This window comes from Zootermopsis nevadensis, unplaced genomic scaffold (genome assembly GCF_977971745.1).
Source record: "Zootermopsis nevadensis isolate Lab colony 2312 unplaced genomic scaffold, Znev_1.0 Znev_ptg000040l, whole genome shotgun sequence".
Classification (NCBI taxonomy): domain Eukaryota; kingdom Metazoa; phylum Arthropoda; class Insecta; order Blattodea; family Termopsidae; genus Zootermopsis; species Zootermopsis nevadensis.
In genome coordinates, this window is record NW_028259172.1 from 354,844 (window position 1) to 372,468 (window position 17,625).

General features: G+C 37.8%; 2 protein-coding genes and 1 long non-coding RNA gene across 15 annotated transcripts in view; 2 read left to right on the top strand and 1 right to left on the bottom strand.

Moving 5' to 3' along the window:
- Positions 1-17,625, top strand: part of LOC110834899 (fatty acid synthase-like) — a 32,392-nt gene that overhangs the window by 11,781 nt on the left and 2,986 nt on the right. For 10 of the 12 annotated variants that reach the window (XM_087360195.1, XM_087360187.1, XM_087360194.1 and 7 more), the window contains 2 exons: positions 5,834-6,081; positions 17,348-17,443. In XM_087360195.1, the coding sequence (XP_087216321.1) occupies positions 5,834-6,081; positions 17,348-17,443 (344 nt within the window). Of the gene's footprint in view, positions 1-5,833; positions 6,082-11,265; positions 11,422-13,988; positions 14,096-17,347; positions 17,444-17,625 lie in introns of those variants that run through there. The other 2 variants (XR_015538322.1, XR_015538321.1) reach the window with 2 other exon arrangements.
- LOC147871745 (fatty acid synthase-like) lies at positions 5-5,839 on the top strand. Its single transcript, XM_087360198.1, has 2 exons — positions 5-1,737; positions 3,738-5,839. Exons 1-2 carry the CDS (start codon positions 1,559-1,561, stop codon positions 3,787-3,789), a joined length of 231 nt encoding a protein of 76 aa, XP_087216324.1. The 5' UTR covers positions 5-1,558; the 3' UTR covers positions 3,790-5,839.
- On the bottom strand, positions 15,113-17,422 carry LOC147871746 (uncharacterized). Of its 2 annotated transcripts, none has more exons than XR_015538323.1 (2): positions 17,296-17,422; positions 15,113-17,083 (listed from the first exon to the last, which is right to left on the bottom strand). It is a non-coding gene; the product is annotated as an uncharacterized LOC147871746 (long non-coding RNA). The 2 variants fall into 2 exon arrangements; XR_015538324.1 differs by having other exon boundaries at positions 15,113-16,115; positions 17,296-17,382.

A 17,625-nucleotide genomic window follows, 5' to 3' on the forward strand; every position in this document is an offset into this window, starting at 1 on the left:
AGTACTCCAAAACAATTGATAATGATTTACTCTTTACTGTTCTTGAAGCTACTGATATAAAAATGCTTAAAATAGTTGTTCTCTATTCGTTACACTTCTCATGTCATAATAAAGTGTTATTCCGCTCTCTTAATGTCTGTTGATAACTGCACACTCTTGCCATGTTGAACAATCATTGCTTATTCCATACATGAGACACTTGAACTTGGCAGTCCTATTCATGTTCAGGGAACTTGTAATCCTTGAAGAAGCTACAGTAAATCCCCACCTCGTAACATCAGCCTTCAGAATGTTTTGTTACACTCCAAACACTGGCCAAAGTTGCTTGAACATCAGGTGAGGTAGACAGGTTACACGTGCTGGAGGCCATGAATCGCATCACCAAGGGAGGAGGGGTGTAATGCTCATGATACAAAACATAATATAAAAATGTTTCCATATTCCTTCACTGCAATGTTTGTTAAAAGGCCAAGGATAAGTGCCGGTACATGCTTCATTATGCCATTAGTGTACTGAGTTCAGTCACAGCCAGAGAAGATCATGTAAACATGTGCATCACAGAAGAAACTTTTGTTTCCTTCTTCCATGACATGACTGTAATCTTTTGAACTGCCCTCAGTTCACTGTTGACAAGTTGCCATGAAGACCACAACAAAAGACACAGAAATTTAATTCTCATTACATTGCTTATAGTAGAGTTATTAGTGTCACAGCACCGCCACGGTGGTCTAGCGGTTAGAACGCTGGCCTTGTAATCCTGGGGTCTCGGGTTCGAATTTATAACTTGTGTTGGGCAAGGCCGTGGTCTAGGCAACACGGAGTTTTCCTCCGGGGGCTTCCCCGGTTTCTCCGTGGCATCCCAACAATTACTCCACTTTCATCATCATCATCTCACAAAAGGGGGTCACAGCAGGGGTGTTAAATGTCGCGGTCCCGATCGAACCCATGTACTGATGGGTCGTGAATCCTGCTAACCACCAATGCACACCATGCTGAATGGTGCGTACTGGATACGAAACAAAAGTGTCACAGCAAAGAGTGGTATTGCCAGTTGACGTGTGAATCATCCAAAGAAATGTTATAGTTGGGCAGGAGAAAATGACAGTTCGTTTCTGCATCATGGCACAAAAATCATTCGATAAAGTTTCTTGACTCATAAAAATTTGAAAGGAGTAAGATGCTCAGCTTGTTACTGCTTGGTTTGTGCAGATCAAAGGAGAAGCAGAATTCAAGGCACTATTTATTTTGTAGTTACACATGCACACTGCTCATATTGTGCATACATTTGGTAATTACTGTGAAAAGTAATACCATAAGTAATTTCATACTTATCTTAACGTACTGTCCCTGCCCACAACATTTTAAAGGTCGCAAACCATAAAAGGTTTGAAATTCCAGTCATTGCAGAAAGCTACGGAACAATATTGTAGGCTATTAGGAATTGCTTATTATGGCAAAGATGCTAGTAAAAGGAACTGTAGTTTTATATGACATATGTTGTATAGTGTTGCTGGTCTTTGTGACATAAATTATCTGTGAGTGAATCCAACATGTAGGCATGGAGGTGTTCCTAAAGAGGACAAGCTTCCATGGAGTCATGTTATCCAAAGTGGTCTCTGGATCCATTGAGTTTAAGAATAAGGTGCATGACTGTGTATCTGAAGGCATAGCGACAGGGGCAGTACGACCACTATCCAGGACTGTTCTTTCAGACACTGAAGTGGAACGAGCTTTCAGGTACAGTTGTCATGATGGAGATGATGGAAGAACTTCAGAGAATATTGTGTAATTTCCTCTCTGTAGCAATTTTTATAAAAAATTGATATCAAGTATCAAAAGCAGTTACATTCATTGGCTTATTCTGTTCATTGATTCTCTGTGACTGCTTATTCCTATATGTTTTCTTCCTTGCACATTCATTAAAATTGTTTCTTTTGCTGAAACTTCAAGATAGTAATCCCTTCTTCTTAAGTTGCTGTCTGTAAGGCAGTTTCTAATTTTGCTGTGATTGCTTGATCATCGATGTTATTTCTATTTCTTATTATTAATATTATAACAGATTTTATTAGTCTCATAGTATTTAAAGTTATGTGACAACAGTAGATTCAGTTGTACTATTATTATGTTGGACGTTGTCACTTGTCTGATATTTATTTGTTATACATAATGTTCTGGAACTTGGCTTTACCCCACCTTCAGGAGACTGACTAGCTGTCGTTCCACTGATAGAATCCTTTATGTTTCTTTTTTATTTTTTTAAAATTTAACATTAATTATCTAGTGGTTGACATACTAACCTGGTATTCAGAAGGTCTGCGTTCCATCCCTAATCATCACAACTACCAACCTTAAAATGGAAAATTGATAAAAATCTTCCTGCATACTGGTAACCTATTAGCTGAATATGAGAGCAGAGCCAACTTTGGAAACATACCTCAGAAAACAGATAAAGTGCAATTAATGTATTTAACATTTATAAGCTGTGCATCATGTTAAGTACATTCTGACTGGAAATGTGTCACGATAGCACAATGCTAAATTACCATTTGTTTTCAGCCACGGTATAGCAGGTATGACACTGCAGTCTTGTTCACTGCCCCGTACAGAATTTGGTTGTTCTTCCCCGCTGAAAGTTATTTTTAATTATTAACCCTATGAAGGTTATTGTTATTAAGTCGAGAAGAATGAGATGGGCAGGGCATGTAGCGTGCACCAGACATTGGTTGGGAAGCCTGCTGGGGAGACCTAGACATAGATGGGAGGATCTGTGGGAGATAGGAGTTGAAGGAGACTGGATTTTGTTGGCCCAGGACAGGGTCCGGTGGAGGGCTTTGGTTAATTCGGTGATGAACCTTCGGGTTCCGTAAGCCATCTGGTTGGTTGGGTCCACTATTTGGGAAGCCTGAGGGGAAGAGACTGCTGGGGAGACCTAGACATAGATGGGAGGATAATGTCATGCAGGATCTGTGGGAGATAGGAGTTGAAGGAGACTGGATTTTGTTGGCCCAGGACAGGGTCTGTGGAGGGCTTTGGTTAATTCGGTGATGAACCTTCGAGTTCCGTAAGCCATCTGGTTGGTTGGGTCCACTATTTGGGAAGCGTGAGGGGAAGAGACCGCTGGGGAGACCTAGACGTAGATGGGTGGATAATCTCAGGCGGGATCTATGGGAGATAGGATTTGAAGGAGACTGGATTTTGTTGGCCCAGGACAGGGCTTTGGTTAATTCGGTGATGAACCTTCAAGTTCGGTAAGCCATCTAGTTAGGTAGTTATGAAGGTTATTGTTACCAAGAAGGTTCTATTCAAATAGTCATTATATTATCATGCATCCAAGGTCTTCTCTGAGGTAGAGGCACCTGAAGGAATATTAAAGAAATGCTGAAATAAATAATACTTCTCTCAGGTATTTCTAGTTTGCTGAATCATGTGTTTGCAAAAGGGAGTGGGATGATAAGAGGGTATGTGGTAGACCAGACCACTGTCAGAAGTTCTCAACAAGAAAGTGACCTGCAGATTTTAGATAAACTAGTGGGAAATGGTGTAAAACTACTCTCAACAAAATATAATTGTCTTCTCCTTATAATGGTGAATCAGCACTGTAGTGTAAACATTTAAATACCTTGTTCCCATGTAAGAAAGGTTAATACCTCATTTTGATAAATTTGGTAAGCACGGGGTTGAGTTATATAGTTGTATAAAAATTGTGTAGGAATATGAGGTACATAATTATATTGCAGATTAGAAACATATAGACAAAGTTTTGGTGCATATTCGACCAGAGGAGGATAAAAAAGTTACTGTGTCTGTACCACGACTCATGCAGGCCTATCCACAGTACTTCTGTAATCACAGTAACACCTATGTCATTGCAGGTAATGAGTTTTTTCATTTAATTTCCTAACATTAAAATATAAAAAATAAATTGTGTGTAGAAACGTCCATAAATAAAATTGTTAAAATATAGAGAGTTTGGCTCATATTATGACAATGGCAGAGAAATTATTCTTCAGTGCAGTAAAAGTATCAGTCTGTGGGTAATTTGTGAAAGATTAAAATGTATTGAAATTGGTCGTGGGCAAAATGTAATAATACAATCTTATAATGTTTCCTTGCAATTTTTTGAAAATGTGTAGAAGTCCAAGAATTTTGGATTTCTGATAACCCAACTGGAACTGAAGGCAGAACTAAATAAGAAGATGCTTGCCACAGTTTTATTGATATTTTCTTCACATTATTTTTCTTTTATTTATTTTATTTTAGTCCGTCTTATCACAATATTTAAAATTTCTTATAATTAAGATAATAAAATATCATCGATGTTCCATATCGATTGATCGATTTATATTTCGGAACATTTACACAACATGTTTCGGTTTTTATAAAACCATCATCAGGTGTAAAATATATCTAAGAACTTAAAACTCAATTATGATTTCTGTAGTTTTTTTGGTGATGTTTCATTACGTTTGTTTTTCCATATTTGGGCGAAGGTGTTGTTTTTCCTTAAATTTTATTAGATGTACATATCGGCCTGTAAGTAAAAGATTGAAAGAAACACTAAAGAATTTGAAAGAATTTATAAAAGAATTTAGAGAATAAAATGCAAAAATATATGAATTATAGTTAGAAAGTATCAATAAAATAGAAATAAGAATAAAACATACCAAAGATGTAGGAGTGATTGTCCCAATTCTTTTTCTTTTGTTACCAAATGCAGTAGAATATAGTACTGTATGATGCTGGCAGATATAGTGGTGGATTTCACAATAATATGTGTAAAATTATAGCCTCGTCACATGCACTATGTCACTGCTGCTATGTTAGTATTACTGAGGGTAAGAAAATTAATTAATACATTACTAAAGTGGGAGTGGCCTTAGTTGCTTGATGTTCATACCAAGTTACATGAAAATTTATCACTTGGTTGAAAATCTATTTAGGCAGACAGAGACATGGACATGATACTAAGAGAATATTAGTGTGAAAAGGCTCGTTGAAATTACTTTTTTATTATTGTTATCCCATGCTGTCTTTCGTATTCTCTTTTAAATATTCCATACCTTTTTCTCCTTCCAAAACATTCCATTACAGAAAAATTATGTTTAATATGGTACAGATTATTATATACAGAATGCCCCTGAACAGGTTATCCATAGCTTAACTACGTGCTCTAGGAGATAATTTGAGCCAAGAAGTTATGATCTGCAATGAGTTGCTGTGACCGTCATAATGAGGGTATATTGTAATCACAAATTCAGTTTCTTACAAAACTCTTTCCAATCTTGAGTAGGTTCTTGTACTTCCAGGCTACTAGAGAGTGTGGGTTTATGTTGAAGAATTGTACTACCTGTTCACATATACTTGATTCATCAGGTTGCTGTCTTTTGATTTTTGCATTGGTTTTTAATTGTTTCATATCTAGACATTTTAGCCTGTTAAAATGTTATCTATTACAGACAGTTCATGAATGGTTTTTTATTGGATCCTGTAGTGAGAATCCTACACGTTCTTTGATAGGTTAGGGGAAACCTTATCCTGTTGAACTATCCGAGTAATTTGGTTTTTTCTACATTTATGGTTTTGGGTTTCTGGGTTATCCCCCATATTATTCAAAACCCTATTGGTATCCAAATAGATGTATTTGGGTATTGTTTTTCTTTAGGTCCAAGATGAGTTCTGTGACTAATTGAACTACGTAAACTTCAAACCCGTCACCTTTCTAATAATATTTGGATGCGTTATAACTGTTATACTATTTATTAGTTATATAATAATTTTAATTAAAAAAATAAACATGTAGGTATGTGACATGGGACAGTGTTGCCACTTACAGGTGGCTTGGGAGGCTTTGGTCTGGAGCTGGCTGACTGGCTTGTGTTACGAGGCGCTCGTAAACTGGTGCTGACATCTCGTAAAGGCATCAAGACTGGTTACCAGAGTTTGCGTGTCAGGATATGGCGCAGCTGTGGTGTAAGAGTAGTCATCTCTCTGGCTGACGTTACCATGAAGAGTGGTGTAAGAGCTCTACTGTCAGATGCAAACAAGCTGGGACAAGTTGATGCCATATTTAACCTGGCTGTGGTGAGTGCTGAAATTTTTCACATTTTGAAATATCATATCGGTTAAACCAGAGAATAACTAACGCATGGCTGTCAGTTAAAACCAAGAACAGTTATGCTGAAGTGTAAGATGATTATGTAATTATTTCTGCATTCAGAGTGCTGCTTCTAAATGAAAGGAAAGATCTGAGAAAGAATTTGGTACAATTAGAGTATTAGGAATAAATTTATAAGCATGTGTTAACTCTGTTTCTCATATGTGCGAGCACTAATATATATGTGACTTGAAAGCTTCCAAAGAAATTAGCATATTTTGAATAATCTAATGCATCAGACTAAGTTGATCTATTATTAATATAAACAGAATCTTGTAAGACTTGAGGTTCTCACAGCGGTGAGTATGAAGATTTCTGTCTTCTGGGTTATTGCGCTGTGTAGTCTGTTAGATGTTTACCAACGTTTCAGAGGTCATACTGCCTCCGTCATCAGAGTATGAAGATTTCTGTCTTCTGGGTTATTGTGCTGTGTAGTCTGGTAGATGTTTACCAACGTTTCAGAGGTCATACTGCCTCCGTCATCAGAGTATGAAGATTTTCGTCTTCTGGGTTGTTGCGCTGTGTAGTCTGGTTGATGTTAACCAACGTTTCAGAGGTCATACTGCCTCCATCATCAGGGTATGAAGATTTTCGTCTTCTGGGTTGTTGCGCTGTGTAGTCTGGTAGATGTTTACCAACGTTTCAGAGGTCATACTGCCTCCGTCATCAGAGTATGAAGATTTTCGTCTTCTGGGTTGTTGCGCTGTGTAGTCTGGTTGATGTTAACCAACGTTTCAGAGGTCATACTGCCTCCATCATCAGGGTATGAAGATTTTTGTCTTCTGGGTTGTTGCTCTGTGTAGTCTGGTAGATATTTACCAACGTTTCAGAGGTCATACTGCCTCCATCATCAGGGTATGAAGATTTTTGTCTTCTGGGTTGTTGCGCTGTGTAGTCTGGTAGATGTTAACCAACGTTTCAGAGGTCATACTGCCTCCGTCATCAGAGTATGAAGATTTTCGTCTTCTGGGTTGTTGCGCTGTGTAGTCTGGTTGATGTTAACCAACGTTTCAGAGGTCATACTGCCTCCGTCATCAGAGTATGAAGATTTTCGCCTTCTGGGTTGTTGCGCTGTGTAGTCTGGTTGATGTTAACCAACGTTTCAGAGGTCATACTGCCTCCGTCATCAGAGTATGAAGATTTTCGTCTTCTGGGTTGTTGCGCTGTGTAGTCTGGTTGATGTTAACCAACGTTTCAGAGGTCATACTGCCTCCATCATCAGGGTATGAAGATTTCTGTCTTCTGGGTTGTTGCGCTGTGTAGTCTGGTCGATGTTAACCAACGTTTCAGAGGTCATACTGCCTCCGTCATCAGCGCAATAACCCAGAAGACAGAAATCTTCAAACAGAATCTTGTCAGTAGTCAGATTCTGTTTACATATTACCTTAAAAGCACAGTAAGCAAAGATTATGTGTCTATGATTCTGATTCTGTACGTACTCGAGAAGAAATGATATAAAATTAACCAAATAGGCAGGAGAACAAATCTGTGAATGTTATGTCATCAGCTTCATATTGTATCACTCTTGTTGTTACCTTAGAAATACCAAGACTGAAATGTAGCTGTCTTCATGGAGAAGAGTAATTTTTGAGAAGCTAATGTTACACTCAGCTAGTCAAAAATTTCCCCACTTTTTTAACCTTATGATTCATTACTGTGTTTACAAGATCCCACAAAAGGTAGCTATATTTTTGGATTTCGCTAAATATGTTTTATTGTTTTGGACAACCTTGTGTATCTGGTCACTGCTTTTACTTGAGTGTGGGGCTTTTTCATTTTACTTATATTTTCATTCAGAAATGAATGGCTAACAAATAAATGCATAACACTCTGACCATTTCTGGGAAGATTGATCTTTGACTAAGTGTAGCTCCACACACTATGTGGAGGCGAATGGCCAGGTTCAGGTCTCAGTCTCTAAGGAAAAGAGCCTGATTACCCATTGGTTGGGATGAGCCGGGATAGCTCAGTCAGTATAGTGACTAGCTACGGGCTGGACGACCGGGGTTCGATCCCCGACGGTGGCAGAGGATGTTTCCTCTAGCCTCTGCGTCCAGACCGCCTCTGGGGTCCACCCAGCCTCCTCTACAATGGGTACCGTGGTCCTTTCCCGGGGGTAAAGCCGGCCGGGGCGTGATGCTGACCACTCACCCCCATCTAGTGCTGAGGTCAAGGAAGAGAGGAGCTATACTGCCTCTCCCCCCAAACGCCTACATGGCGTATAGTGGGACAAACTTTAATTTACTGTTTACCCATTGGTTGGGAGGCTGAGTGGGCATCAGAGACATAATTTATTTGGTGACAAAGATAAAAATCTCTACTGGTGCTGCAAATTTAACTCTGGTCATCCAGCTGGTAGCGTTGGGGATAGCCGACTTTTAAATGCTTATAATAATTTTGCCTATTAAACAGAAGTTAATAAATCACACGACATAATCATGAAAGAGTTTCTTTTGCTTGCATGGAAGCAAAAGAAACTCCAGATATGCAAATTTCTTACAAATGAACTGCTTGTGATGCTGGTTTTAATCTTTAATAAGTATGTTGGAGACTAATAACTGTGGAGCACACAGCATCTATGAGACAAATATTCAGTGATGGAAGAAGGTTAAAGGACAGTTACTGTGTGTAGGTTGTGTAGACCTAAAATGGGTCACTATAAAGAAGCAGAAGAAAGTTAAGTTTGTGTAGAAAAATTCTGTATAGTATAAGAATTTTATTGGAGGATGTAATATAAATATTTTTCTTCAGAATTTACCAATTGGAGAGGTGGTCAGTAAATAGCTGAGTACCATCACTCTTGGTCTGTTTGCATAATACTCTGTAAAGAATTGAAATTCCTAACCATTGATTAATAGCCAATAAGTAGAAAGGTTGTTTCCTTCTGAGAGACTGAGTTTTGTGTTCCAATGCTAATGAAATCCTTATTCTGCCATGACTCATTTACCAGGACATAGGGTGTACCACAAGAACATAAGTAAGAGTGACTGTTGAAAATATTTCGCAACCTGTTTTGATACTGAAAGAAACATCTGGGCATTATTACAAGTGTTGCGAGGCAGACTTCACAGCTTCCGCAGGACCCAAGGCACTTGCAACACATCACCTGGATGTGTTGTCTCGCCAGATGTTTGTTCCTGAGGGCGCAACTGTTATTGTAAATTATTAATTGGAAGTTTTGAAGCTTTTAATGCTTATTCAGCAGAGGATCATAATGTTATAGCAGTTCGAAAGATTCTGTACAATTACTTCTGTCAAGGGGCAACTCAGATTATTCTTGACCTCTCAATGGCAGTTCTTGATCTGGCAAGTCGTGTCACCCATTTCAAAATTTTTCTCAGTTTTTACAAACTCTTTTATTATATTCTGAACTACTAAATGTAAGTTGGATCTCCAGAAGCTCATAATTTCTTTGGTGGCTTAAATAAAGAATGACCAGCGTGTACTGTAAATATTTTTTGCCAAAGATTCATGTTTTTCTTTTCTTTTCGTGAAGGACGTAAGTCATATGGTTGTTAAAGGCCCCTGAAATTCAAAACATTTCAACTTTTTTGAAACATCAAGCATTGCCAGCAAATCAGTTTTTCTCAGATTGTTGCAAGCTGTTAACCATTGGTAAAAATAATATTGCAAAACAAAGGTTCCCAGTGTACATTTTGTTTTCCTTATATTCACTCTTAGGGTTGTATGTAGGTTGGCAGTGTCTCCCATATTTCAATGTTTTTAGTTTCTCCAAGAATGTTCTTCTTGACAATAGTTTTTCTAAAAAACATGGAATAGCATTTCTATCTAGTTTCCAAAAACTGACTGTTTAGTAACAAAGGGTTTTAGGATGCCAAAAATAATATTCTTAAAACAAAGGGAATAATTTACTGTCATTACAAGAAAGGAAAAGTACTTGCACAGTACACAGCTCAACTGAGATATTTTTTGGTGAGGACCACACAGTCTACCCATGTTTAAAGGGCAAATTCTCTAAGTTTCCTTGATTGCGAGGCACAAATGAATGCGAAGCCTGGAAACTCTGATCCTCTAGTGCATGAAAACATGATCAAATGATGTAGCAGTTAAGTTGCATAATTCATAAAGCCACGTCCAAGCAAACAGTAAAGCTTGTGCGGAATGGAGAAGAGAAAGCATCTCATATTCCTCCAGTTTTAGTGGACTGGTGGCACACTACTAGCCAGACCACTGAGGACAATACCCCTATCCATTTCACGTACCTGCATTTATCCTGAAATAAGAAAGTGGTGTATTTTAATGACTTGCTACTCAAACAGTCCTTAAGAAGTATACTTATAATTACTGTTCTCCACTGCTGCCATCATCAGCTGATCTGACATGGTCAGGATTGCTGTCACGTGAGTGGTCGTCCTCTGTGCCATCAACTTCTTAAAACTCTTTTTCAAGTTACCGCAGGCAGCATGAATGCCCATTCACTTTTTATCAACGTGCAAAACTGTTAAGTGTTGAGCCACTAGATTTTAGTTGTTGGTGTGAATGAATGCTTTCAAAAATTCTACCATCACTTGTTTTGTCTTTCATTGCAGCTTCAAATGGCCTATGTATAGATGCAGCATGCATGTCCATTTCTCCATGGATGACAACTTGATTTATATTTCTGATTCTTCCGTCATATGGGGAAAGTACCCGTGTACACTGAAGTTGTGCTTGGCTTGGCTTCTGGGTATGTTAATGAATTATGTTGCCAAATTTCTTACAAGTAAGCCTTATATCCAAAGTTTGGCTTTATTTTCACTCTCTTGGAAGGAAATGCATGGGGTATTTAAGAAAATGTGGTAACATTAGGAGACAGATTACATATACAGATTGTGGTCTTCTGGTTTATGACACTATGCAGTTACGTTGCCATTGTTTTCTAGGAATGTGAAGATGGAGGCAGTATGTACCTTTGAAATGGTAGTAACCACCTATAAGACTACACGTTGTTGTAGTCCAGAAGACCACCACCAGATCTCTAATTGATGTGAAGACCTCAGATATCACGTAGCTGATGTGTAAATCACCAAAAGGACTGAGGACCGAAAACTTTTGAAATATAATGGAAAATTAAAGTACTGAAATACAAATATATTGTCTATATGTCACAGGATGGCTTACCACAGGCCCTGTCATTGTCATCTTGTCCATCATGGCTCGTGCATTCGGTGTTGTGTTAGCAGTTGAAGGAGACGTGTGCTCTGGGTGTGTAGGTGTGTCAGGCCAGACAGGGCAATTGGCTGTGGCTAAACTGATGAGTGACTGAGGTATGTATCATTCATTCAGGTCAGTCTTTTCTTACACCTGCATTAAATTTCATATCTTGTTAATTTAAGTTACAAGAACCGTTTTCCTTGTGAATCCACATGGCTATCCAACGGTTAGAATGCAAAACATAAAATCTGATAAGAGTCTGAAGGTTGTTGGTGATGCTGCACTTTGTCTATTATCTGATTCATAAAATAATAAAACTACAATATTTTGGGAGCTGAATTTTGCTTCCATCTCCGTGTAAAGAAGGAGAAGAGGATATACCAGGTCTGAGGCTAGCTCCACTAGGGGGCCAACAGAAAGGATTTCTGCCCTCTTCCCCTTTCATACCAGAAGACAGAAGTAAAATCCAGACTTCAAAATGTTGTAGTTTTATTACTTTTTAATTTGATGATAAACAAAGTGCAAAATAATAATTTTACATATATCATCATCAGAGTCCGATTGCATTTTGTTTTGTATTCAGACCTTTGTATAGAAGTGTGGATTCACAAGGAAATGGTTCTTGTAGGGTTACACTAACAGAAAAAATGATGACACAGTTTTAATCATGCAATTGAATGGCATGGTATAATAAATTATTCTCAAGCTACCACCCGTGTAAGGTGGCTTAATGAAGAAAACCCCAGCGTTTCAAGAATATTCCTTGTCTTCACCCTCAGGGTACCCTGATTCTCCAATCATTGGTGCTTTATTCATTAAACCAACTTACACTGCTGATAGCCCAAGAAGAGTTTATTATGCTTCTTCTTAAAGTGCCTATCCGTTCCGGATGTTGCCGATCAGCATAGCAATTTGAGCTTTATTGGCTGCTACTTGAAACAGCCCTCCAGTTTACATCGAGAACCAAGTTTTTAGGTTCTGAAGCCAGGAGATTCTTGGCCTGCCAGGTCCCCTCTTTCCGAATACTTTTCCCTGGATTATCAGCTGAAGCAGCCCGTATCCTTCACAATTTCTCATGATATCACCAAAATATTCCAACTTTCTCTTTTTATCTTGTTAACAACCTCGACGTCTTTGCAGAGTTTCTCGAGAACTTTTTTGTTGCTTACACAGTCAATTCAGAAAATTCTGAGAATATGTCGGTACAACCACATTTCGAAGGCCTCCAACTTTTTTGAAGAAGCGTCGGTCAACGTCCATGATTCAGCGCCGTATAAAAACACAGAGAGAATATAACATCTGAGTAGTCTTAACTTGGTGTTTAAGTTTAAGTCTCGACTCCTGAACATTGATCCCATTTTGCTGAAAGTGGCTCTGACTTTTTCGATACAGCACTTTATTTCCAAGGAGTGATCCCACTGGTCATTAATTGTGCTGCCCAAGTATGTATATTTCGATACTCTTTCCATTTTTGTATTATTAACTACCAGCTGACCGGGTAATACAGCATTTTTACTGATAATCATGAGCTTCGTTTTTTGGATGTTAAGATCTAAGCCGTGGTTGGTACTGGCCTTCACAATACGATCCATCAATTCTTGGAGACCTTAAAGAGAGTCGGCGAACACTACAGTATCGTCCGCGTACCGAATGTTATTTAATCGCTCTCCATTCACAACGACTTCAACGTTTACATTTTCCAATGCTTCTTCGAATATGTGTTCCAAAAAGAGATTGAATAGAATTGGAGATAGATTGCATCCGTGCCGAACACCATGCCTTATTCTTATGTCTTCTGAACTGACACCTTCCACCTTGATGTTAGCGGTTTGGTTCCAACAGAGGTTAACAATAACACGCAAATCTTTTCTATCAGTATCAGGACTTCCACCATCCTATCGTGTCGAATTCTATCGAAGTATTTAGGTAGTCATCTACATCACAGTTGACATCCCTGCAGCTCAGAAATAATACTTGGATCAAAAATAGTGCCTCCCTTGTTCCCAGTGCATTTAAAAATCCAAACTGGGTGCGAGTAATCTTTTCTTCGCCTAGCCTGTATATTTGTTTATGAATGATCTTCAGTAGTAATTATAATGTTAATACGTAATTTTGAAAGGAATATGATGTTTGAGTTACATCATGCTTAAATACCTCGAAGGAAATAGTCTTTCAAATATACAGCATGTATAATATATATCGTACAAAAAAGTCACTCCACAAATGCGATTTGCAATGGAAATCAATCTGCAAGAACCACACATAACCTACAAATCACATTCAATACCAACCTACAAACAGCTATGACTTTTAATACCAACACAACACATGGCAAGGAGCTCTGAAAAAAAATGGTCACACACATGACGTCACTTACGCAGCTGTCACTGATTGGATAGTGGCGCTATTCAACGCTAGTGGTATTGTAGCATGCTGTCAGTCGCCACCTTAACAGTAACAGTACGAAAACCAACTAGCCGTTTGTGTCAGGTTTAACATGTTATAGTTTGTTGTTTTATATTACGGCGACCAACAAAGGTGTTTGTTTTAACTACCTTCTGAAGACACTTTTTGACATTTTTCTTGAATGTGAAAATGGATTTCAAACATAATTTACCTATACAAGCTGATAAACTTTGTAGCCAACTGCAAGGCCATAATAAATTCTTTGTCAGTTCAGTTGTAAGGTGTAGACGAGGCTTACAAGAAGTGGCACACTCACAGAAGTATTTTGCAGACGTGTCCAAGTTATGTATCAGAGTCGGTTAACTCTCAAGCGGCCATGAGGTAAGCAAAAAAAATGTACAGAAACCTATGACCTTTATGAGTATTAACCAATTTATTAGTAGTTTCTTGAAATTCAAAGTTCATCTGACAGCAGGCAGAACTCTGGAACAGTTTTTTATAATTACTGTTTGGCATGTACCCTTTGAAATCATTTTGTGTCCCACATGTGACACACATACCACACTTTAAGAAATGCTGCTATAATTTTTTAAATAAATTAAAGAGACTTTTTTGCACAGTCCTGTAACCAGTGTTTCATCCAGACTCTTTTCTCTTCTTCCACATACGACATTTCTGCCTTTACAAAGAATATTTAAAGTGCCAAAGTGCAGTCTGAAAAAAAAGGAGTGTTAGTACATGTGTGTGGATAATGGTGAAATCCTCGAGGACCATGTTCGTGGACGTCTGTGCGTGACTGTGTCCCTTAGCACAAAATTTGTGTCGTTCACATTAAAACAACAGTGTTAACACACCTGCTTAAAATTAGAATATGTGAGATCTTAGGTTTTCACAGTGGCTAAAATGTGAATTGTGGTCTAATGGATTGTGAAGTCTTGTACTCTTTTACGTTTTACCAACATCTCAGAGAGATGTATCACCACCATCTTCTGGGTACAGATCTGAAGTTGGAGTTGTTGTGGTCCTCTGAAATATTGATAACCACCTGCAAGGCCATGACTTGAGTATGTGAGCTTGACATCCCTGGTGTGATCCAAGTCAAGAGTCTGTAGTTGGTTCCTTTCTCTGGCCTCAGACTGGAACATTTCTGTTTTTATCATTGTAATGTACGAGGATGTAGAACCCATTCATTGGGTTCAAGACGGGTTCCAGTGGCATGCTCATGTGATCATGGTATTGAACCTCTGGATTCTGTGAAAGGCAGTCGGTGTAGTTGCCAGTGTGTGAAGATGAAATTGGTTTATTGTGTCAGACCTTGGACAGTTTTTCTTTCCAAAATGGGCAAAAGAGGTTTCTGTGTAATTTTTATTCTCCAGATTGTAATGCAACGAAGATGAGTAATTTTGCACCATACTAAATCTTTATTTTGTAGAGTTGATTTTATTTACATTCCATAGATCCTTCTTAGGACTCAACCAAACGATGTAGAACATGTCATTTCATATAATAAACATACACTTCAGAACTTTAAACACAAGTACAAGAACGTATTTCACATGTCAGTGTACATAAATTTTAGATTCTGCAATACAAGTATGAAAAATAATTTTACAAATTAATATACATAAACCTCAGAGTTTTAAATATAAATACAAAACTTGCTTTACATATACGTAGATTATGGATATAAAGCTTAAACATTTTCAGCAGAGATGAAATCATCTACAGAATAGAAGGATTGAGTGAAGAGGTAATCTTTCAATGCAGGCTTGAATACCTTTATATCATAATTTAGACTTTTAATTGTTGGTGGAAGATTATTAAACAACTTGATACCTGTATAGTACACTCCTTTCTGATATTTAGCAAAGTTTGCATTTGGCACATATAGGTCATGTTTACGTCTTGTATTTAAATTATGTGCATCTGTATTTCTTTTAAATTTATCCAAGTTTTCCACCACAAATAATAGCAAGCAGAGTATAAATTCACTTGCAAGTGGAAGTATATTAAATTTACGAGACAATTTTCTACAAGATACCCTCCTTTTGACACCAGCCATTATTCTAATTATTTCCTTTTGCATGTAAATGATATGAAAGCCTTATGTTACTGTTTGTTTAAGGGCAGGACGAGAATATGTAAGAACCTCTAGCGTCCTTGCTCTTTAAGAACATCGTTTTTAAGTTTCACTTTTGGATTTCAATAACATGACTTTGTTACCTTATATTTTAATATAATTAAATGAACAGAGCATACATTGACATTTTGATATGAGGTGGAATGCAGAGAAGCGTTTAGCAGAATTTAAATCCGTAAATGATCCGTCACCATCTTCAACAGCCTGTATCTCTGTTTTTGTCCGGGACCATTAAGGGGAAGATGGTGGCCAGTCCGTACACTTAAAAATAGTAATTTGTTTTATTTCCACAGAATTAGAAATATGATGTGTTAAAGAAAGTTGTTTCTTTAGTCTTTTATATCTTTGGCGTTATTCTCACATTTGTGTGTTATGATAATGAAGTCACTCCAAAGAGAATATGCAAATTTCAATCTACTGATTTAGTTTAATTTGGTGATGCTGTTCAGAAGTTAATTTTCGTACGAATTGAAGGATCTTGAAATGACTTTTCAAAAGTTGTGTTTATTCTTAATCTGGGCTTTTCGTGAAACAAACTGTACTGGAATAATGAAAGTGCTTCTTTATTGCAACAGTATTAGGAATGTGTGTTTGTGTGTTTTTCCATTGAAGAATCTTCTATTAATCTGTACAGTACCAGGTTTTAAAATCCCTTTATCCCTTTTTGGCCTAACATAAATCCCAGTTGCACTATGCAGTGCATGTTATTTGATAAAACATATCTTTCTTAAGAACCCACTTACAGCAATGAAATAAATTAGACATAGTTCAGGAGAATTTATGTCACCACTGGAAACCATTGCTCGAGCAATTATTCTGCAAGATTTCTTTCATTGTGAAGGAATATCACTGTATTTATATTTTCAGCTATCATTGGATTCTTATTTTGAAACATATTTTGATATTATTAATGTGTTTACCTTAAAATCTGAATGCATCGTGTAAACGTTTCTCTTCCCTCACAAGCAACTGGAGATATCTTTGTTCCTGCCATACATGCTCACAAAGATAGGTTAGACCAATTTTTCTCCCCCATACTGCCGTCTGCCATTTGAGGGTAAGTTTCTCTTGGTCCAGTTTCCGACACATAGAAACCCACAGTAAAGCAACACTGCCATTGCTTTGTGTTCCATGTGCTTTTGCTCCAGATGGGACAACTGGGATAATTTTGGATTTGGATTTTATTTCCTCTCATTGTATTCCCCTTCCATTTACGTCCCTATCTTCTGCTGCAAGGAAAAGTTGAACACTTTCTGTGATGCACAGATTTGAAGGGCTATAACTCGGATAGGAAGCATTTCTGGACCAATGTCTATATGACCTTCATTCATCCTTAGAATTAATGGAACAGGCTCCCAAAGTTTGGCCATATATTTCAGGACCATTCTGTATTTGCCTCCTCATGTCTCTTATTTGAAATATTTTAAATGTTTATACCTACATTTGAAACAGAGCTTTGCTCTGACATGTGGATATCTGCATGTGCTTTGCAGGATGGTGCCACAGCACTGTTCAAAGCCTCACACAAAGGACACTCCAGTGTTGTAGAAGAATTACTGAAGTACCAGCCATCTCTTGGACTTCTGCCTGTAAGTAGCAAAATAAACGTTGCTGAGGTTACGTGCACACAAAACATGTATATTAATAAGATATAACATCGGTGCTGTAGATTTGTATTCAGGAGGCATATGGTTTCAATTTCAGTTGGACTGTCGGCTGTCCTATTGTTTTCATAATTTTCCTCAGTCTCTACAGGTGAAGATTGGGTATA